Source organism: Osmerus mordax, chromosome 24, assembly GCF_038355195.1.
Source record: "Osmerus mordax isolate fOsmMor3 chromosome 24, fOsmMor3.pri, whole genome shotgun sequence".
NCBI classification, from domain to species: Eukaryota; Metazoa; Chordata; class Actinopteri; order Osmeriformes; family Osmeridae; genus Osmerus; species Osmerus mordax.
Genome location: NC_090073.1, coordinates 8470657 through 8492132, shown reverse-complemented (window position 1 = coordinate 8492132; position 21476 = coordinate 8470657). Strand labels below are relative to the sequence as shown.

The following is a 21476-nucleotide window of genomic DNA, read 5'->3' as shown; positions in this document are numbered from 1 at the left end:
TGAGAGAGAGGTGGTTGGGTTTGGGTCCTCCTGTACGCGCTGGACAGCTCTTGGCCCACGTCTTGGCAGAGAAGAACTGACCCTAAACGCTTATGGGATGTGTTTTGTTTTATTGGAGTAGCACCAGTAGTATTTTCATTGTACATCTATGGGACCATCTGGGGGCGACCTGATTTGCTCAGCCCGCAGCAGATGGCTGGTGTTTACCTTGCATTTAGAAGAGATCAATCCCCTTGCCATTGGCTGTAAACATGTCAGATATGTAAAGCTTTCTCAGATATGACCCTCCTCTGGTGTTTACCTCATCCCCTATCTACACACTGAACGCCGGGCTACACAGATCTGTCTTCATGTGATCTGAGCAGAATCTGCTTCTTAGGAAACGCCGTACACATGGGCACAGCTGCAGCACATTACACCCAAATTGCATGTTCATGTTTTGACTTATACAAATGGCTTGATAATTCAACACATTTAAATAAGGTACGCTATTGAGCTCTGGTCCAATATGTTTATCTTGTACGTCATCACTTGTAGATAAATGTATAGATGACCTTTCTCATATTTAGCTCAACAGGACATTCATTGGCCTCTCTACACATATGTGGGGGTATATGACAATTAATATGAGGGTTCTAACTGACTGTGTGTGTATTTGCAGGCGTTTGGCTGGATGATGAAGGTCTGTACATCTGTGAGGCTAAGAACCAATTTGGGACTGTCAGGACTGAAGTGAGCGTCACCGTAACTGGGCTAGGTATGACCTAGATCTCCCCTCTACTAGTTCCCCTCGCTATGCCAACGGCTCTCCACGGAGACCCGTCTGATAATAGCTGATATGTATCCTCCTCTGTTTACCCAGCTGCTGGAGTTATATCTGGGTTGTATCTCGATGATATCCTCCTATTCGTTCCTCAGAGCCCCCGGTCCTGGCCCAGGGAGCCCCAGTCCTGACCACCAGAGTGGGCCAGTCACTCAGTATCCCCTGCATGCTGCTGGATGGAATCCCCCTGCCTGAACGTCACTGGAACCACAACGGCAAACCAGTAAGAATGGACAAATTCAGTGGTCTCCTTATGTCATTTTAATTGTTCATTCGGAAGACGCTTTTATTCTGAAACTCGGCTGTTCAGTCAAGCGAGCCCATCCCCAGCTATACGGGGACGGACGGATGTGTCCCATAATATGTGTGGTTGCCGTGGTTGCCGTAACGCCAGCGTGTGCTCTCCTGTAGTTGCAGCTGAGCGGCCGGGCCTTCCTGCGGAGCGACGGCAGCCTTCACATCGAGAGGACCGCCCAAGGGGATTCTGGGAGTTACGTCTGCACGGCGGTGAACGTGGCGGGCTCGGTCAACATCTCCGTGAGCCTGGAGGTCCACGGTGAGAGCTCCGCCTCCTCTCTGCCATAGCTCCGCCCCCTCTCTGCCATAGCTCCGCCTCCTCTCTGCCAGAGCTCCCCCTCCTCAGGGCCGGCCAGGGTCCACCACACACAGACATGCTCTTTAGACATGCTAACAATGTGCTGACTGTGGAGAAAAATCCCATGTATCAGAATTGACCTCCGGCCATCATAATACAGACAGGATTCCTTACTGCCAGCCATGTTTTAGTGAAAGGGGCTTCTGTGTTCCGTACTCTTAGTAATGGATGACCCCGATGAAGGGTCTTCATCGGGTTGTAATGAAGACATGCCCCCTGGTCTGACCTCTGAACTCTGCTCCCGGGCTCTGGCTGGGTGTCCATGTCGTAGAAACAGCTGAAACATATTGGATGTGCTCTACTTTCACAGTACCCCCTGAGATCAACAGCGGCCCGTACGACTACACAGCCAGCGAGGGCGTGGCCATCACCCTGTCGTGTGAGGCCAGTGGCGTTCCCATGCCAACTGTAACCTGGTCCAAGGTAACGTCTGTTTGGTTTTGTTCAAAGGCAACACTTCACAAATGACTGTTTTGACCCACATTCCCTGAAATTCCTTTAGTAACTTCACACATAGAAATATCCTGGTGACTGCTGTTATTGTTAATCGGTCTTAAGATGAATGACCGTTGAGATCATATAAATCAACTGTAAACAAATGTAGCTTGACTGTTTTTCCTATATCATTTTCCTCTAGTAGGGGCATGCCTTGTGCATTCTGCCTTGTGCGTTCTGTCTAGCATGTTTCTGTCAGGTGAAATTGGCACTGTAAAAGCCACCTCGTTAAAGAGGATAAGTACACGTGTGTGCCTGCCTGTGTTTGTACTTCAGTTAAAGAGAGAGTTTCAGGAGAAGGGGCTCTGTAATTACAGGCGTCATCAGAAGTGAGTCTCTGAACTTGCCTTGTAGCGTGTTCCTGTGCTGTTGCATGAGTCCAGTCCTCACACTGCTCTCTCCCCTCCCTCTCACAACTCCTCCGCCCCCCAGGGTCGACAGGCCTTGCCCAAGGACAGGACCCTCCCCCAGCCAGACCAGGCTGGCAACCTCCACCTCCCCAACCCCACCCTCCAGGACGCTGGCCTCTACACCTGCACGGCCAGCAGTGCTGTGGGCTACACCAGCAGGGAAATGCAGCTCAGCGTCAACAGTAAGGAGCACACATCCTCACCCACACACCCGGCCTGCTTTGGCCTCCTGCTGTTTGAGAAATTCCTCATCGTTTGAGAAACGCTGAGTCATGGATTCATGGCCTCGGCCGATTACGTAGACATTTAATGAACTGAAATTAAATATCTAAAAATGTCAGATCAGTCAATGGAATCTTTACTGTTTCTTCTTTCTCAGCCAAACCGAAGATAATGGGGGTGAGCGGTCATGGCAACACGGTAAACATGGCTGCCGAGGTGGGGTCCGAGGTGGTTCTTCCCTGTGAGGTCCAGGGAAGCCCCTCCCCCCTGATCACATGGACCCGTGACGGACAGCCCATCCCTCCAGTCACGGCGTGGTGAGAGAAAACCGCCTCGCCGTCCCTCGTTCCAGACCCTCACTAACCTGCTCTGCTAACGACCACCATCCCACTGTTAACGAGGCCCTTTGATTGAATCCGGCTGCTCTCCCAAGCTGCCATGAACGTTCTGAGATCATTTAGAGGTGCCTTTAAAGGCAGACAGACTGGCTTAGTGTTGATGAGCAAAGAGCAGATCAGAGTCAAGTAGAGGCAGCCATTTGGTATAGAGCACAGCAGAGCAGAGCAGAGCAGTGTGTAGCAGAGCAGACAGATCTGTGTAGATGTAAGGAGGCTCTCTGAGAAGGAACATCTGGTTCTCCATGGATGTGTGATGTGGTCCGTCTGGATGTGTCTGCCCCGCTGTCTGCTGCCGAGTGTGGGGCACACACCCGAGCTGACAGAGACCCCCGGGCAAGACCACCAGACCACCAGACCACCAGACCACAGTCACTGCATGGAGACGAGGGCAGGGAGATGACTGGAGTCTGGAGAGGGAGGAGGAGGAGGGAGAGACGTGCGTGAGGCCAGGATGTGGGTGAGGGGAGGGAGGGGAGGGGACGGAGGGGGGGGCAGGTGGATGGGGGGAGGGGGGGGGAGGGGAGGGGGGGGAGGGAGGTACGCCAGCGAAACGAGAGGAAGAAACTGTCCCGTTTGACGTTCGGTCCCCTGTGGATCTCCTGCCATAAAACAACATGTTGACTCTTTACCGTGCCTGTCTGATGAGAATAGCACACCTCCACAACCCCCCCACCCCTCCACACTCCCCTCCCCCAATACTACAGCCCAGCCAGGGAGACCAGAGGAAGCTGATAATACCTCAGCATGTCTGGGGAGTGCCTCCCCCCCCTCAACTGCCCTCCCTACCACCATCACCACTGGCCTCCCCCCTCCACCACAGGCCTGGTGGTGAGACATTAGGCCAAGCTGGACTCCCCCTTCCCACAGCCCACAGCCCACCCTGGGTCTTCCTCCAGGGTCAGAGGAGCTGCTGTCAGCCCAGCCTGAGTTAGGAGAGCTGGGGTGACCTCCAGGGTCAGGGCGACTGGGTCTACCTTCACGATCCGCGGGGCTGGGTCTACCTCCATTGTCAAGGAAGGCTGGATATACTGCCAGGGTCAGGACTCCCCGGGTCTGCCTCCAGGAGAGCTGTTGTCAGCCCTCACTGGCTCTCCCAGTGTGCTCCAGCCAGGCTGGGTCAGTCTGAGTACACACAGGTGCTGACATCAGTGTTGGGAGGAGTAGGGGCTGGCTGGATGGGGCCGGGGGCTGCCTCTGGTCCCCTGTGAGGGTGCTGCTCTGACCTGGCCCCGACATGCTGCTGGTGCTAGGGGTTGGGGGAGAGGGCAGAGGGAGTTTAGACCTCCATGTGCCGTGTCGAAATACAGAAGTCTTTGTGTTTCCAGGCCTTTCCACTTAACACGTGTTATTGTTGTAAGTTAGTTGCTTAGGAGACACACTTATCTTAGATAAATCCACGCCTGTGTTTAGATTGGTGTCGTTGTATCTGTTTATGAAGCTGGACAGCATCTGAAGCAGGTTTTTGTTATCAAGTTATGACGGATTTTCAGTTCCCATTACTGACATGCGTAATTATGAATGCATACGTAGATACACGTACAACACCAAGGTACTTGTACACACACACACACACACACACACGAGCCTGTACAAACTCACCTGTTAGTTTGGGCTCACACTAACTCATATACAAGCTTGTAGATCGTAACTATGTTTTTCTGACCCCTGACCCCTGACCTCTCCCCAGGTTCAGTGTGCTTGCCTCCGGCTCTCTGAAGATCTCCGACGTGCGTCTGAGTGACAGTAAACGCTACACCTGCTCAGCGGCCAACCCAGCAGGGAATGTGTCCCTGAGCTACAACTTAAACATCCAAGGTACATTTACATTTTTTATTTTTTTTTTTTGTCATTTAGCAGACGCTCTTATCCAGAGCGACTTACAGTAAGTACAGGGACATTCCCCCCGAGGCAAGTAGGGTGAAGTGCCTTGCCCAAGGACACAACGTCTTTTTTTGTGGGGGGTGACGAGGAATCGAACCGGCAACCTTCTGATTACTAGCCCGATTCCCTAACCGCTCAGCGGTTACCTCTCATCCCCAGGCCTGAGTCCTCATTCATGTTTCGCTAAGTCTGAGGCTGAACATGTAAACATTCACATTACATTCTAGTCATTTAGCCTGTTATATTCAGGGGTGTAGGTTACATTTTTTGATGACAAATGTCCACCCCGCTTCCTATTAAGAAAAGTATATTTAACGGCTGTAACCTTAAAAAAAAAATACAAAAAAAGCTGTCCAACCCACATTTGAAAACAAACCTACGCCCCTGGTTAGATGCACCGTATTTTGTTTTTTTCCTCAGCCAAACCCAAGATCCAGGCCGGGCCGTCGGTGCTGAAGGCTCTGATTGGCCAGACGGTGACCCTGCCGTGCGTGGTCCAGGGGGAGCCCCGGCCGCAGGTCCGCTGGTTCCACGACGGGCGCCTGCTGGAGACCAGGGAGGTGGCGGCCCTCAGGATCCAGAGGGCCAGCCTGGCCGACCAGGGCAGCTATAGCTGTGTGGCGGAGAACAGCGCGGGGCAGGATACCCTGCTGATACAGCTGGAAGTGCTGGGTGAGTCCACAGAACCACCAACCATCACATCACGCACAGAACCAGCACCAACCATCACATCAGACACAGAACCACCAACCATCACATCAGACACAGAACCAGCACCAGCTCACCTTGTCACCAGCATCAGTAGGCTTACTCCTCATATACTGCTGCGCACACACCAGACTAAAAACGAAACTAGTTTTTGGGGGGATTCAGTCAGTGTGATGATGTTGACATGGGTTTGCAGTGTCGCTGGTTCATCACAGTAGAGAATACAAGGTTTTAGTCATGAGCTCCAAGTCCAGCTTCCCCTGGCTGAGAACCAGAGCTAACAGGCAGAGCTCAACCCAGGAAGATCCGGGATCTTATGACGATTCGTTTTCTGGAGGCAGAACCAGCACGGTTCGAGAGGATCTACGACCATGACAGACTGACCTCTGTACTAGCTGATCAGTTGACCGAGCTGCCCTTTGACCCTGAAGGTCAGGGCTGGGTGAGGATGGTCCCAGAGGAAGCCGGGACGCGGGGTTAATGAGGGAGCAGAGGTCAGAGGTCACATGACTCATCATGTCAGGGCAGAAAGAACAGTGTTCTGCCTCACCTCTCAGATTAACCCTTTCACTAACGCTCTGCCTAAGGCTAAAGTAGACTGGAGTCAGTCCGTTTCGCACTTACATACTTCGTTAGGATGGTCCTTACTCCCTAAGTTGGAACTGGACTCGTATGACCCCTGCCGTAAGACAAAGCTAGCCCTGTGTCTAATGGTGTAAGCAACCCTTCCCGATCTAACCACTTCCTGTTTCCTCAGATCTAACCACTTCCTGTTTCCTCAGATCTGACCACTTCCTGTTTCCTCATCTCTCCACAGAGGCTCCGTCCTTCGCCGAGGCTGGTGACGTCGTCATGGAGATAGTTGCTAACAGCCAGGTGCTCATCCCCTGCCCTGCTCAAGGTACGACTCCGATAGGGATGAGTCACTGGACGCCGTTTCCCAGCACACTGTTCCGTACCTTCAGCCCCTCTCTTGCCATCGCCATCATCGCCACATCGCTTGTAGCGATGTGGCGACCCCCCCGTCAGACTGACGGCGTGGTTTCTTCCAGGCTTGCGCCTTCGCTCTTTCTACTGTAGCGTGTTGGCGAGGACAAGGTAACACTCACCACGGCTGGGGGAGGCCGGCTTCATCAGAAGACTTGGCCCGAGAATGAGCGTGTGTTTATTTACATCTGTGCCGAGCATTCATTCATGTGTTCTAGCGCCCTCCCTCACCCCCCCCTGACAGGGTGAGTAAATAGCTGTTGTTTGTGTGGGGCCTCGCCATGGCAACGGGACATATTTGGGAAGGTGAGGAGAGGGTGCGCTACGTGAAGCAGCAGCTGGAAGCATGCTCGGCCGCCCCCCCCCTCCCCCCTCCCCTCCCGCCTCCTCCTCCTCGCTGGCCCACATCTGCTTTCCTCTGCAGTGGGCCAACGGAGAGAGGAATCCTAATTACAGGCCGCTGCTGGAATAATGTACAGAGATGTCTGCAGGGATCTTCCACACAGGAGAGGAGGAGGAGGAGGAGGAGGGAGACAGGTTACTCCGGTCCTCCTGTAGCTCAGACAGGCAGACAGGAAGACAGGCAGACAGGCACGCAGACAGACAGGAAGACAGGCAGACAGACAGACAGACAGGCAGACAGGCAGACAGGCAGACAGGCAGACAGGCAGACAGGCAGACAGGCAGACAGGCAGACAGACAGACAGACAGACAGGCAGACAGGCAGACAGGCAGACAGGCTCCTTATGTCCTTTCTTTACCCCAAGACAGACAGACATGCTATACCTACACATCCATAAGGAGAATGATGTCCACCAACTACAAAACTATAACAAATTACTGTAATTATAACTACATCACTATAATTATGTTATAATTGTATATGTAGATATTTTAATGTTCATGGCAGAGGTGAAGCTATGCTTGGTGAAATCTAAATAGACTCTAAGACTTTAATGATATAATTTAACATCTAAACGGAACATCTGCCTGCATTTCCTCCCAGCAGTGATGTCATAAATTAGAGTCAGAGCTCTCAAACTGTAAACATGTGCTCTGCGTAGGAGTGGCTGATAACAGTGCCTCTGGTCTCTCTGTGTGTTTCTGGATGCGGTATGACATTAGTTAAGCTTCTCCTAAGCTTCTCTGGATTTCTTGGCCAGGCTGTGTCTCAACCTCTCTCTGGTGGACTAGAGAGAGACCAGGACCAGTGTGGGGGGTGTGTGTGTGTGGGGGGGGGGGGGAAGCGCCCCCTAGTCCTCACAGGCCTCCTCCCCTTCCAGCCCCACCAGGTTTCCCAGCCCCCCCCCCCCCCGCCTTCCTGAGTAAAGCTCCAAACACATCTGTTTTAAAAGCCAGAGAGAACACACCAAATGCTTTGAACCACAGCCTCGACCCTCTCCTGCTCTCGCTGCCTAATCCCTGACCCATTATCCCTGTCGTAAATCTGTGACGTTACCACTTGAAATCAGACGTACGGCGACGTGTGTTTGTCATAGGTGGGGTGTTCCAGGACCTTGTGTTGTCCTAGCTCAGGCTCAGAGAGGACTCTGAGGAACTCTTTTGGCACAGCTGCCCTACTGCCCCCGCTGTCCAGTAGATAAATGTAGAGCTGGCACCTTTCATCCTGGGCTCCTTGCCCACTCAATCCTCCTGGAGAAAGGAAGAGCGACTGCAGTGTGTTTTACCTCGGTCGACCCAAGTTCGTTAGAAGCCTTCAGGTGTGTTCACCCAGCTCCCTGTCCTCTCTCTCCACCCCCCCACAGGTTCTCCTCCAGCCAAGGTGCGCTGGTTCCGGAACGGCTTGGAGATACACGCCGACCAATCAGAGCTCTCCGTGACGGCGGACAGCTCTCTTCTCATTGGCTCGGCGTCGGCCAGTCACAGCGGAGACTACAAGTGCGTGGCCACTAACGAGGCGGGATCTGCTGAGAGGAAGGCGAGGCTGAAAGTGATTGGTGAGACGTCATTAACCAATCACATCTCCTCTGAGGCCTGAACTCAAACAGGGGTTTGTTCTCTATGGTGACGGTTACCAGGGTTCCCAGCCTGTTGTGATTGCAGATGATTAACTGTCAGCTATATATCAGCGACCACGAGGAAGTTTGTCTCGTGCACATAATTTACAGGCTTAACACTTATTAACAGGGCAGACAAGTTAGACTTAGAGAATATAAGATGAAAATGAAACTATTTAGACAATAGCTTTGTTAACAGTATACAGTATTTATCTAGTAAAAAATATACTGATAGAAAAAATACATCTTAAGAATAGTGCTGTTGAATTAGCCTCTCTTCTGCTTCCATCCAGTTCCTCCAGAGATCCAGGATGATGGACAGGCCTTGAACCTGACCGTCACCCTGAAACAGCCCCTGACCCTGGGCTGTGATGCCTTCGGCATCCCCTCCCCCTCCATCACCTGGAGCAAAGATGGCCGTCCTGTAAGTCATCTGCTCAAGCATACCTAAAGGCTTACAAACATGATGCCTTCTAGCATTCAGTAGTCGATCCAGACATACAATACCAGTCAAAAGTTTGGACACATTTTCCCATTCGGGACTCAATCGTATTCTATATCAGGGTGACACCTAGTGGATGCTTGGCCAATCACAGTCCCTGATCCTTTGACTCAGCAGTACATACTCCATAGTACTGACTCAGCAGTTAAAACTCCCTGGTGCTGGCTGTTTGGTAAAGACTCCCTGGTGCTGGCTGTGTGGTAAAGACTCCCTGGTGCTGGCTGTCTGGTAAAGACTCCCTGGTTCTGGCTGTGTGGTAAAGACTCCCTGGTGCTGGCTGTGTGGTAAAGACTCCCTGGTGCTGGCTGTGTGGTAAAGACTCCCTGGTGCTGGCTGTCTGGTAAAGACTCCCTGGTTCTGGCTGTGTGGTAAAGACTCCCTGGTGCTGGCTGTGTGGTAAAGACTCCCTGGTGCTGGCTGTGTGGTAAAGACTCCCTGGTGCTGGCTGTGTGGTAAAGACTCCCTGGTGCTGGCTGTCTGGTAAAGACTCCCTGGTTCTGGCTGTGTGGTAAAGACTCCCTGGTGCTGGCTGTCTGGTAAAGACTCCCTGGTGCTGGCTGTGTGGTAAAGACTCCCTGGTGCTGGCTGTGTGGTAAAGACTCCCTGGTGCTGGCTGTCTGGTAAAGACTCCCTGGTTCTGGCTGTGTGGTAAAGACTCCCTGGTGCTGGCTGTGTGGTAAAGACTCCCTGGTGCTGGCTGTGTGGTAAAGACTCCCTGGTGCTGGCTGTCTGGTAAAGACTCCCTGGTGCTGGCTGTGTGGTAAAGACTCCCTGGTGCTGGCTGTCTGGTAAAGACTCCCTGGTTCTGGCTGTGTGGTAAAGACTCCCTGGTGCTGGCTGTCTGGTAAAGACTCCCTGGTGCTGGCTGTGTGGTAAAGACTCCCTGGTGCTGGCTGTCTGGTAAAGACTCCCTGGTGCTGGCTGTGTGGTAAAGACTCCCTGGTTCTGGCTGTTTGCAGGTGGCAGAGTTCTCTGGAGTGTACCTCCAGAACGGGAACAGGCTGCTGAGGATCTACAGGGTCCAGGCAGAGCATGCTGGTCAGTTCTCCTGCGCTGCACACAACAGTGCTGGAGAGGCGCGGAGGAACTACAGCATACTGGTGCAAGGTGAGACCTGATGACACTTTGACCCTATATTAGAGGTCACATGCAAGGCAAATTATATACATTGGATGATGCACTTGTCTTTTTGACTTTTGGTGTGTGTGTGTGTGTGTGTGTGGCAGCTCCACCAGTGATCTCTGGTACCACGAGGCTACAGGAAGTGTCGGTGGTGTTGGGGCAGGAAGTCGAGTTCCAGTGTCGGGTCAGCGGGCGTCCAGCCCCCAGAGTGGAGTGGAGCCGTGATGGAGAGTGAGTCATCTTTTAATACAGGCTGGTTTGTCTGCTATGAATCTGAGAATGAGTCAGCATATTTTAAAACATTCTTCTTGGTCTGCCATGAAGGACAGTTATGCTCATGCTCCCTCCCTCTCCCCCTCCCCCTCCCCCTCCCCCTCTCCCTCTCCCTCTCCCTCTCCCTCTCCCTCTCCCTCTCCCTCTCCCTCTCCCTCTCCCTCTCCCTCTCCCTCTCCCTCTCCCTCTCCCTCCCTCCCTCCCCCCCCTCTCTCTCTCTCTCTCTCTCTCTCTCTCTCTCTCTCTCTCTCTAGAGTGCTGTCAAGGGATGGAGACCCCCATGTGGACTTCCTGGAGCAGGGCCAGGTGCTGAAGGTGCGCTCCGTCAGGCAGAGAGACCAGGGCCTGTACCAGTGTCTGGCCAGCAACAATGCAGGAACTCAACAACGCCAGTTCAGACTCAGTGTGCAAGGTAACACCTCGTCATGTTTCAGCTCAGTAATACTGTCACGCAGCCTTATCTGTACCTCTATGATGTCTTCTTAAATCTGGCCATCCCTCCCTCCCTCCCTCCCTCCCTCCCTCCCTCCCTCCCTCCCTCCCTCCCTCCCTCCCTCCCTCCCCTCCCCTCCCTCCCTCCCTCCAGCCCCCCCCTCCATCCAGGGTAGCAGTGACTCCTCCGAGGTGTCCGTGGTGCTTGGGTTCCCCACGGTTCTCTCCTGTGACGCGGAGGGCTCACCTGCGCCCAGCATCACCTGGCTGAAGGACAGCCAGCCCATCGTGTCCAGCGCCCAGCTCACCTACACTCAGGGGGGGCGGAGCTTGAGGCTGGGGGCGGCGCGGGGCGACAGCGCTGGCCTCTACACCTGCCGTGCCTCCAACCCGGCCGGCTCCGCCCACAAACACTACACAGTCACTGTACTGGGTGAGACAGAAGACCGTTGAATGCTGTCGATCCTCATTGTAGAAGCACACTGAGGCTGCGTTAAACCTCTTTGTAGAAGCATGGGATTTTAACAGTTAAACAGAAAGTCAAGTGATTCTGAACATGATTGTGTTTAATTAGTTCTTATTTCTGTCTGCTGTTTGGGTCAGTCCCTCCCCAGATCGAGGCGGGGGAATCGACGTTGCTCAGCTTCGGTGCCAGAGAGGAGAAAGTGAGGATCAACGGAACATTAACCCTGTCCTGCCTGGCCAAAGGCTTCCCTGAGCCCACCACCCAGTGGTTCAAAGATGGACAGGTGGGTGTCCATCTCTCTAAGTCCTCCCTGTGCAGTACTGAATGCTGTTGAGACGAGATGTCAGTGAGGGCTGTTGGTGTTCTGTTTCCTAGTTGCTGAGAGGAAGCTCCCATGCCGGTATCCATGCCGACGGTCACCTTCTCCACATAAGCTCTGCCATGCTGTCCCATGAGGGCCAGTACACCTGTGTGGTGACCAACACTGCCGGAGAGGATAAGAGGGACTTCCATGTCACCATTCAGGGTGTGTGTGTGCTTCAGGGTGTGTGTGTGCTTCAGGGTGTGTGTGTGCTTCAGGGTTGTTCAGAGACACGTCTGTCTGCATTGTCTGTTTGTAAATGGGAGTCAGGTGGCTGAGCGGTTATGGAATCGGGCTAGTAATCAGAAGGTTGCCGGTTCGATGCAATTGATGTTGTGTCCTTGGGCAAGGCACTTCAGCCTACTTGCCTCGGGGGAATGTCCCTGTACTTACCGTAATTTGCACTGGATAAGAGTGTCTGCTAAATGACTAAAAAAGTTATGTAAGTAAAGTAATTCCATACATCATGTCTGTGTCGGCCTGTGACTATGTTTCTATGTTTGTGTATTGACACATAATCCTCTCTCCAGTCCCTCCGGTCTTCCAACGGGTGACCCCGGGGTCTGCAGCCTGGGGTCTGGGAGAGGAGGAGGAGGAGGAGGACACGGAGGAAGGGATGACGAAGAAGAGAGAGGTGGTCCTGGGTCATCCTGTCAGCCTGTCGTGCGAGAGCAACGCCATCCCCCCGCCCCGCCTCAGCTGGTACAGGGAGGGCCGCAAGCTCTCCTCCGCTGACGGAGTCGTACTACTTCCAGGTTAAAGGAACTCCTTCCTGTTTGCGAGCCCAATCGCATTCTGCCATGGTGTATTACAACATGGCTGCTTGACACGGAAGCTCACAGAGGGGGGTACCTTGTGGGGGGTGTGTGTGTGTGTGGGGACCTCAGGTGGACAGGTGCTGCAGATCTCCCGGGTGCAGAAGGAAGATTCTGGAAAGTACACCTGTCAGGCAGTCAATGAGGCTGGAGAGGACCGCATGACCTTTGACCTGGAGGTGCTGGGTAGGAACAGCAAAACATTTTCCTTCATTGACATTTCCATCATCTAGTTTACGCTTGTATTCAAAGCGAGACGATCACCCTCACCTCTAGTTTCTTTGTGTTTCGACTAGTTCCCCCCGTGATCACTGGGGGTCTGGACTCCTTCATGGAGGAGGTGGGGGCTGTGGTGAACACCACGGTGTCTCTGCTCTGTGAGGTGACGGGCCACCCGCCCCCTGCTGTGTCCTGGCTTAGGGACGGCCAGCCCGTACGCTCAGACACGCACCACCTCGTCAGCAAGGACGGCACACAGCTGCAGGTTAGGAAACCAAGAAGGGTGGGAATCTCTTGGTACCTCACGGTTCGATTCGAATCGATTCTTGGGGTCACGATTTGATAAAAAATCGATTCACTATTTGTCCGAGATTTGGGGAAAGAAATCCCTCCCAAAATAATATATATATATATATATATATATATAAACAACTAAGAAAAAAAACATAATGAATTTGTTGTTATTCTAATACATTAGTGAATCGATCAGAATCGCTAGCAGACTGAATCCCGATTCAAATGTGAATCGAGGTTTTTCCCCACCCCTAGAAACCAACCAGTGTGTGTATACCAGTGTGTGTATATCCCAGTGTGTATATCCCAGTGTGTATATAGTGTGTATGAGCTGGTGTGTGAATGAGCCTGTGTGCGTACGGCGTTGTGATGCTGCGGGGTGCGTGTCTTGTCAGATCCTCGGCGTGCAGGGGGCAGACATGGCGGGCTATGTGTGCGTGGCCGAGAACAAGGTGGGCACCATGGAGAAGCTCTTCAGCCTCACTGTGCAAGGTGAGACCCAGCCCTTCCTCTCCTCCTGACCCCCCCCCCCCCCCCCCCCCCCCCCCGCCCTCTAGTGAAGGAGAAATGTCTCCTGTCATGTGGCATTGAGTCATATATCCTGTTCTTATAGAGGCCTTTTCAGATTAGGGCCGCATTATTTCAGTTACTTGACCTCCTCTGGACTAGCATTCGCAGTTTGAGCCGTTTTGGATTGGATGTAAGCGTGAATGCAGACGTGAGACGTGATGCAGAGGCCATGTTGTGCTGTGCAGTCCCTCCCAGGGTGGTGGGCCAGAGGGAGGAGGATGTGGGCGTGGTGGAAGGTCACATGGTGTCCCTGCTGTGCGACGTCCAGGCCTACCCCCCCCCTGAGATGACCTGGACCAGGGACGGAGAGCTGCTCCAGTTCAGCTCCGGCATACACATCCTACCGGGTCAGAGCCCACACAGCAACACACACCGCCAGACCACACCACACACACACTCTAACCCAGACCATACCACACACACACTCTAACCCAGACCACACCACACACACACTCTAACCCAGACCATACCACACACACACTCTAACCCAGACCACACCACGCACACACTCTAACCCAGACCATACCACACACACACTCTAACCCTGACCATAAACACACACACACTCTAACCCAGACCATAAACACACACACACTCTAACCCTGACCATGCCACACGCACACACACACACACTATCTGGATCTGGATTGGTGCCCTGTGTGGTGTGGTGTTGGAACGTAGACCTCCTCCATGTGTGTCTGCAGGGGGCCAGATGCTGCAGCTGCCCAGGGCCAGACTCGAGGACGCAGGCCAGTACGTCTGCACCGCCACCAACCCCGCTGGGCAGGACCAGAGGAGCATCCTGCTCACTGTCTACGGTGAGACACCTACTGGACACAGCTGTATACAGCTGCTGCTGGAGCTGAAAAGGAGCTGAGTTGATTCACTCTCCCCTCTCCTCTGTGATGTCATAGTGCTGCCCACACTGAAGCCCCGCCCAGCCTCTGAGTCAGAGGTCATGACCCCGCAGGTGGGCTCGTCCGTGACTCTGAGCTGTGAGGCCCGGGGCATCCCCGAGCCTGAGGTCACATGGTACAGGAACGGACTCCAGCTGGCGCCCGGCAACGGGCTGAAGATGGACCATCACCGTCTGGAGATCTTAGGAGTTCAGGTACACACACACACACACCTACACACACACCTACACACACACACACACACACACACACACACACACACACAGACAAGCACAGGTGTGATGACTGGATGTCTCTAGGTGGCTGATGGAGGAGTCTACACCTGCAAGGTATCCAACATGGCAGGCCAGGTGGATAGGACCTTCAGACTGACCGTGCATGGTGAGTCAGTCTGACCCTCTAGACGTGAAACACGCCCGCAGCTCCCGGGGGGCGTAACATTCTCAAGGTGTCCCTCTTCTTGGCTGCGTCCCCAGTTCCTCCAGGCCTGGAGGGGCCCACGCAGGAGAGCCTCACCCAGACCCTGGGCTCTCACGTCAGCCTGCTGTGCGAGGCCTCGGGGGTTCCTCTCCCCAGCGTCACCTGGCTCAAGGACGGCTCGCCCATCGGTGAGCGCACGTGACCAGAGCCTGTTCTTCAGCACGGCTGGGTCATGACACATGCATGTACAGTAATACAGTGTGAAAAGTGTCATCTTGAAGACCTACATGTGCAGGCTTGAACCTTCCATGTGTTTGTGTATGTGTGTGTGTGTGTGTGTGTGTGTGTGTGTGTGTATGTGTATGTGTGTGTGTGTGTGTGTGTGTGTGTGTGTGTGTGTGTGTGTGTGTGTGTGTGTATGTGTGTGTGTGTATGTGTGTGTGTGTATGTGTGTGTGTGTGTGTGTGTGTATGTGTGTGTGTGTGTGTGTGTGTGTGTATGTGTGTGTGTGTGTGTATGTGTGTGTGTGTATGTGTGTGTGTCATCCAGAGAGCAGTCTCCAGTGGCAGTGGGCCGTGCGAGGTAGCAGACTGGAGCTGGGGCCTCTCTCCCTGGCTCATGCCGGCACGTACACCTGCGTGGCCCAGAACAGCGAGGGAAGCACGCAGAAGGACTACGCCTTGGCAGTGCAAGGTCGTTACCTAGCTTCAGGCGCTACTGAAATCCCCTCGTTTAGCGTGGGTTATGTGACGTTACTTTGTTTTGTTTTTCTTCTGCCGCTCCAGTGTCTCCCACCATCCTGGAGTCCAGCCAGCCGTCGGACCTGAGCGCCCCCGTGGGAGAGCAGCTGATCCTGGACTGCCGGGTGACGGGGACCCCCCTCCCCCAGCTCAGCTGGCTGAAGAACGGGCGCCCCCTGGAGGACTCCGACACCCAGCACATCGAGTACGTCCCTCTGCCCCCCTTCCTCACCGGACTCCACTGTGCCGTGTGAGGGGGTCAGGGTTGATGTGTGTGTGGGGGGGTCAGGGTTCATGTGTGTGTGTGTGGGGTCAGGGTTCATGTGTGTGTGTGTGGGGTCAGGGTTCATGTGTGTGTGGGAGGGGTCAAGGTTGATGTGTGTGTGTGTGTGTGTGTGTGAGAGGTTGCCAAAGTTGATGTGTGTGTGTGTGTGGGGTCAGGGTTGATGTGTGTGTGTGTGTATTCAGGGTTGATGTGTGTGTGTTCTGTGCTGCAGTACGAGTCCTGACGGCAGCACCCTCACCCTTCTGGACGTGCGGAGGGAGGACTCCGGGACCTACACCTGCCTGGCCGTCAGCCCTGCTGGACAGGAGAGCAAGATCTACACCCTCCTGGTCCTCGGTCAGTCCTCCATCACCCACCACAGCTTTAACCTCTCTGTTCATCCTCTGTACGGGGTCGGTGATGAGTGTCTCCCCCCCCCCCCCCCCGCAGTGCCTCCCTCTATCTCGGGGGAGACGAGCGTCCCCAGGGAGGTCGTGACCCCCCAGGACAGCGTGGTGACCCTGGAGTGCCAGGCGGCAGGTCACCCCCCGCCCCAGATCAGCTGGCTGAAGGACGGCCGTCCCCTGCTCCTGTCCCCCCGCACACGCCTGTTGGCCTCCGACGCACTGCTCAGGTCCCACTCGCCAACGTGTTATCTGGCGGTACATTTTGACACGTGTCGTCTGACATGATGATGGCGTTTTGGGCTACACACTCAAAGGCATGTGTGTGTGTGTGTCCAGGATCTCTCCCGTGCAGCTGTCAGACTCGGGGGTCTACACGTGTGTGGCTCGCAGTCGTGCTGGTCTGGCTGAGCTCAGCTACGACGTCCAGGTCCAAGGTACCTTCACCTTCCTCCACCTCTCTTCCTCCACCTCTCCCTCCTCCTCTCTCTCCTTCCTCTCTCCACCTCTCTCTCCTTCCTCCACCTCCACCTCTCCCCGCCCACCCCCCCTCCACCAGTCAGCCCTGTCCTGAGGTGTCTCCCTCTGCCCCCCAGTGCCCCCGGGCGTGGACCGCGTGGAGCCGGTGGAGCCGGTGACGGTAGTGCAGGGCTCGCTGGTGACGCTGACGTGCGAGGCGCGGGGCGTGCCCCCGCCCTCGCTGGCCTGGCTGAAGGACGGCGGGCCGCTGGCCCTGCAGAGGAACCTGCTGCTGGACGGCCAGGAGACCAGGCTGCAGCTGGCCAGCGTGGCGCCCGCAGACGCAGGCCTCTACAGCTGCGTGGCCAGCAACCAGGCGGGCAGCAGTACCAAGAGCTTCAACCTCACCGTGCTGGGTACACACACACACACGCGCATTCATACACACACACACTGCATTTTGAGCCCTTTTTTTACGTTGACACCGAAGACGTAACCTTGTTGTGGTCTCAACACAGAGCCTCCGAAGATCTCCGTGTTGAGCTCGTCCCCTGAGGAGATGACCGTAGCGGTGGACAACACCCTGGAGCTGGAGTGTTCCGCGGAGGGCGTCCCCCCTCCTGCCCTGAGCTGGCTGAAGGATGGGCGCCCCCTGGAGGGCGTTGGGATAGTGCAGGAGGAGGGGCACTTCCTCAGGATAAGCAGCGTGAAGGTACGGGGGCTGGAAGCGCCTCCATGCTGGCTGTAACAGACGTCTGGATGTGTCCTACGACAGTACTGCTGATCTTGACCCGTCCCCCAGGTCAATGCTCTGCCTGTGTGTGTTGCTAGGTGGAGGACGCAGGTCTGTACACCTGTCTGGCCACCAGTCCTGCCGGAGAGGATGGGAGAAACCACTGGGTCAGGGTCCAAGGTGATAAACAGGATCCGCCCTCTCTTGATTCACCCACGTACAGCACCAGCTTGTTAAAGCTGTTAAAGCTCGTCTGTTTGTGTCTCCCTGTGCCAGCCCCCCCGACTCTCCTGGGCTCCAGTGACGTGAGGACCGTGTCCGTCCCAGCCAAGGGTCACCTGACGCTGGAGTGCCAGTCTGACAGCGACCCCCCTCCTGAGATTGAGTGGTACAAGGATGACGTCAAACTGCAGGTGAGAAGAAGGGGATATGAGGGAGGACAGAGAAGTCCTGACTATCTCAGGCCTCAGGTCTAAGGTCTCGGTTCCAGGTCTAGTTCGAAGGTTATATCTAGGGCTAAGTTATTTCTCAGTCGTCCTTTCTCTCTTGTTTCTCGCTCTTGTTTCTCTCTCTCTCTCTCTCTCTCTCTCTCTCTCTCTCTCTCTCTCTCTCTCTCTCTCTGTGCATCCCTCCCTAACCAACCTCCCCCCCCTCCTCCAGCTGGGAGGTCGTGTGCAGCGCCTGGCGGGCGGTCAGTACCTGGAGATCCAGGACGTGCGTTCCCAGGACAGCGGTCAGTACAGCTGTGTGGTCACCAACATGGCAGGGAGCACAAGCCTGTTCTTCACCGTCGAGGTCCTCTGTGAGTTACCACGACGAACACATCTTATTCATACATCACAGCATCATTTCATCAAATACTCACATATAATTATAGGACTATATCTCGTCTGGTGTGATTTGGAATGTCAACTCTAAACATCTGTAGCATAGAATGTGAATAAGAATCTCATCAAGATCTTGTCTGGTGATTGACTTCTCTTGACATCTGTATCATAGAATGTGAGTGGTAATAAAGACCTAATGTCTGGTCCCTCCAGTGGCTCCGGTCATCCGTGAGAGCAGCTCCATGGTAACGTCCCACAGCGGGCAGGATGCCTTGCTGCCCTGCCAGCTGGAGGCAGGAGCCTCGGTGACGGTCACCTGGAGGAAAGATGGTCTCCCACTGGCCCCTAACAACAACAGGTAAACAAAGCTTTGTGTGTGTGGGTGTGTTTGTATATGTGTGTACATGCATTCATGCATGTGTGTGTGTGTGTTGCAGGTACTCCCAGCTGTCAGATGGCTCCCTGCGTGTTGGTGAGGTCCGGTTGGGCGACGCCGGCCGGTACTACTGCACTGCCTCTAACCAGGCTGGTTCTGACCACCGTGGAACAGACCTGCGCGTGTTCGGTAAACACACTATCACATGGCTGTCATGACTGCCCTTCCAAGCAAGAAGGCATGAACCAGCCATGTGGTCAAAACTGACTCACTGTAGGTTTCTGCTTTGCTTTGGCGTGGTTGAAATGGTTGAGGAAAAAAAAGGGTGATGATCAGCCGTAACCCCCACAAAAAAGTAAACACTTTGAAGCCGTTTCTCTCCTTTCCACTAAAGAGCACTTACCACCTTTCTGTTTGGAAGGGCAGTGCCTGCGTTGGTGCTAGATGCAGCATGTCTGTTAGCTGTGTTGACGTGTCTGTGTTTCCCTCTGCAGTGGGGCCCTCCATCAGTCCTGGGCCCTTTAACGTCACCGTGACAACCGGGTTGAGGGCCGTGCTGAGCTGTGAGACCACAGGAATCCCTGCTCCCACCGTCTCCTGGAAGAGGAACGGGACTCCCCTCAGCGTGGACCAGCAGCCCACCACCTACAGGTAGAGAGAGCAGCACAGCTGGAGTCACCCTGAAACCACACCTGAAAAACAACCGTCACTAATGCTAGTTAGATGCTCCCGCGGTCCTTCTTCTTAAAGGGGCAGGCCCCCTTTTCAACAACACCAGACGGACGTAAACGATACGGTAATTTGTGTCGTGTTGCTATGCCGCTGTTGCTATAGGCTGCTCTCCTCTGGATCTCTGGTCCTTTCGGCGCCATCCAATCAGGACGAGGGATACTTCGAATGTACCGCGGCCAATGAGGTCGGAGAGGAGCGCAGGGTCATCGAGGTCATCCTGCAAGGTCAGTTTTCGATGAGAAAGTTCCAGACAGACTTCTCTTCGGATGCGAAACACAGATGTTTTCACCGGATTTCAACCCTTTCTCTTCGTCTTCCAGTTCCTCCAACGATAGAAGATGACGTCACCACCGTCACAGCCGTCAAGATGTCCCCTGTGGTGCTGCCCTGCCATGTCCAGGGCCGACCCCAGCCCACGGTCACCTGGACCAAGAGTGGCTCCAGGCTCGGTGCCCGCGGTGGCAGCTACCGAGTCCTGCCCACAGGTGAGACCTCCGGCTCAGTTATGGGATGGCAGGCTTGTGGCAGAGCTGTGCATGAGAGGGATGTTGGGAGACAGTAATCATGTTTACACAGTGGCATGTGTTTCTGCAGTGCTGTGTGTCGTTCTGCAGTGCTGTGTGTGTTTCTGCAGTGCTGTGTGTTTCTGCAGTGCTGTGTGTGTTTCTGCAGTGCTGTGTGTGTTGCTGCAGTGCTGTGTGTGTTGCTGCAGTGCTGTGTGTGTTTCTGCGGTGCTGTCAGTGCTGTGTGTGTGTTTCTATCCAGGAGTGTTGGAGATCATAGCTGCGGTGCCCAGCCACGCCGGCCGGTACACCTGCTCCGCTCGTAACCCTGCCGGAACGGCCCACAAGCACGTCACCCTCACCGTGCATGGTGGGTCCTGGTCGTCGTAGAGACGTGGTTTGGGTTCAAAGGTCACGTTTAAATTTAGCGGCGTTTGTTGACCTTGTCTCTGACCTCCAGAACCCCCTGAGATCAGGCCCATGGCGGAGGAGGTACACGTAGTGTTGCATCATGGGACGGTCCTGCCTTGCGAAGCCCAGGGTCTGCCCCGGCCCACCATCACTTGGCAACGAGAAGGCGTTCCCATAGCAACCGGTGAGTGATTACCCCTCAGATATAACCAGTCTGCAAGCTGTAGCAACACAGCACAGCATAGTAAGAATACAGTAAGGCTGTCAGAACCTCTCTGTAAGGTGTGTGGTGTTTGGGCCGGCAGGTCACAGATTGGCCCTGCTGTCTAACGGAGCTCTGAAGTTCTCCCGAGTCACGCTGGGCGACGCGGGCTCCTACCAGTGTCTGGCACAGAGCGAGGCTGGCGTAGCCGTGGGGAGGACTCTGCTGGTGCTGCAAGGTAACGTGGGATACACCTGCAGGGCATGGAGGACCTCGGAGGCACAGTGTGCTTGGAAACAAACCTAGGTTCTCACCGCCCTGGATGACATTTAGTCATTTAGGAGACGCTCTTATCCAGAGCGACTTACAGTAAGTACAGGGATATTTTCCCAGAGGCAAGTAGGGTGAAGTGCCTTGCCCAAGGACACAACGTCATTTGGCACGGACGGGAATCGAACCAACAACCTTCTGATTAATAGCCCGACTCCATAACCGCTCAGCCATCTGACCCCCTTGTGTCCTGTCTGCGTCCCGCAGTGCCTCCCGTGCTGACGGTGCCCAGGGTGGAGTACTCGGCTGTGCTGGGCCAGGAGGCCAGCCTGGAGTGTGTGGCGGACGGCCAGCCCCTGCCTGTGGTGTCCTGGCACAAGAACCGCAAGCCCGTGGCAGACGGGGCACGCCTACACGTGTTCGCTAACGGCACGCTAACGATTAGCGCCACGCAGCGTAGCGACGCCGGCCTGTACACCTGCTCTGCCAAGAACCTGGCGGGTAGAGCCAGCCACGACATGAGGCTAGACATACTGAGTGAGTACTGGTGCTGATGATGAGAGAGG

At 54.6% G+C, this 21476-nt stretch overlaps 1 protein-coding gene across 1 annotated transcript in view; it reads left to right on the top strand.

Annotated features, from left to right (window-relative positions):
• hmcn2 (hemicentin 2) overlaps window positions 1-21476 on the top strand; it is a 44285-nt gene that overhangs the window by 13407 nt on the left and 9402 nt on the right. Inside the window, exons 17-61 of the mRNA XM_067227632.1 lie at window positions 662-757; window positions 919-1046; window positions 1235-1379; window positions 1789-1901; window positions 2406-2565; window positions 2763-2922; window positions 4691-4818; window positions 5305-5556; window positions 6410-6493; window positions 8346-8537; window positions 8891-9021; window positions 10059-10206; window positions 10326-10452; window positions 10749-10906; window positions 11081-11359; window positions 11530-11675; window positions 11768-11918; window positions 12284-12508; window positions 12641-12754; window positions 12865-13052; window positions 13477-13573; window positions 13837-13998; window positions 14356-14469; window positions 14566-14762; window positions 14868-14949; window positions 15045-15176; window positions 15538-15681; window positions 15774-15933; window positions 16226-16350; window positions 16444-16627; window positions 16737-16834; window positions 16994-17272; window positions 17375-17568; window positions 17688-17769; window positions 17866-18002; window positions 18250-18391; window positions 18630-18774; window positions 18854-18981; window positions 19287-19443; window positions 19627-19748; window positions 19845-20009; window positions 20290-20397; window positions 20488-20622; window positions 20744-20878; window positions 21178-21447. Of these exons, the coding sequence (XP_067083733.1) occupies window positions 662-757; window positions 919-1046; window positions 1235-1379; window positions 1789-1901; window positions 2406-2565; window positions 2763-2922; window positions 4691-4818; window positions 5305-5556; window positions 6410-6493; window positions 8346-8537; window positions 8891-9021; window positions 10059-10206; window positions 10326-10452; window positions 10749-10906; window positions 11081-11359; window positions 11530-11675; window positions 11768-11918; window positions 12284-12508; window positions 12641-12754; window positions 12865-13052; window positions 13477-13573; window positions 13837-13998; window positions 14356-14469; window positions 14566-14762; window positions 14868-14949; window positions 15045-15176; window positions 15538-15681; window positions 15774-15933; window positions 16226-16350; window positions 16444-16627; window positions 16737-16834; window positions 16994-17272; window positions 17375-17568; window positions 17688-17769; window positions 17866-18002; window positions 18250-18391; window positions 18630-18774; window positions 18854-18981; window positions 19287-19443; window positions 19627-19748; window positions 19845-20009; window positions 20290-20397; window positions 20488-20622; window positions 20744-20878; window positions 21178-21447 (6819 nt within the window). The remainder of the gene's footprint in view (window positions 1-661; window positions 758-918; window positions 1047-1234; window positions 1380-1788; window positions 1902-2405; window positions 2566-2762; window positions 2923-4690; window positions 4819-5304; window positions 5557-6409; window positions 6494-8345; window positions 8538-8890; window positions 9022-10058; window positions 10207-10325; window positions 10453-10748; window positions 10907-11080; window positions 11360-11529; window positions 11676-11767; window positions 11919-12283; window positions 12509-12640; window positions 12755-12864; window positions 13053-13476; window positions 13574-13836; window positions 13999-14355; window positions 14470-14565; window positions 14763-14867; window positions 14950-15044; window positions 15177-15537; window positions 15682-15773; window positions 15934-16225; window positions 16351-16443; window positions 16628-16736; window positions 16835-16993; window positions 17273-17374; window positions 17569-17687; window positions 17770-17865; window positions 18003-18249; window positions 18392-18629; window positions 18775-18853; window positions 18982-19286; window positions 19444-19626; window positions 19749-19844; window positions 20010-20289; window positions 20398-20487; window positions 20623-20743; window positions 20879-21177; window positions 21448-21476) is intronic.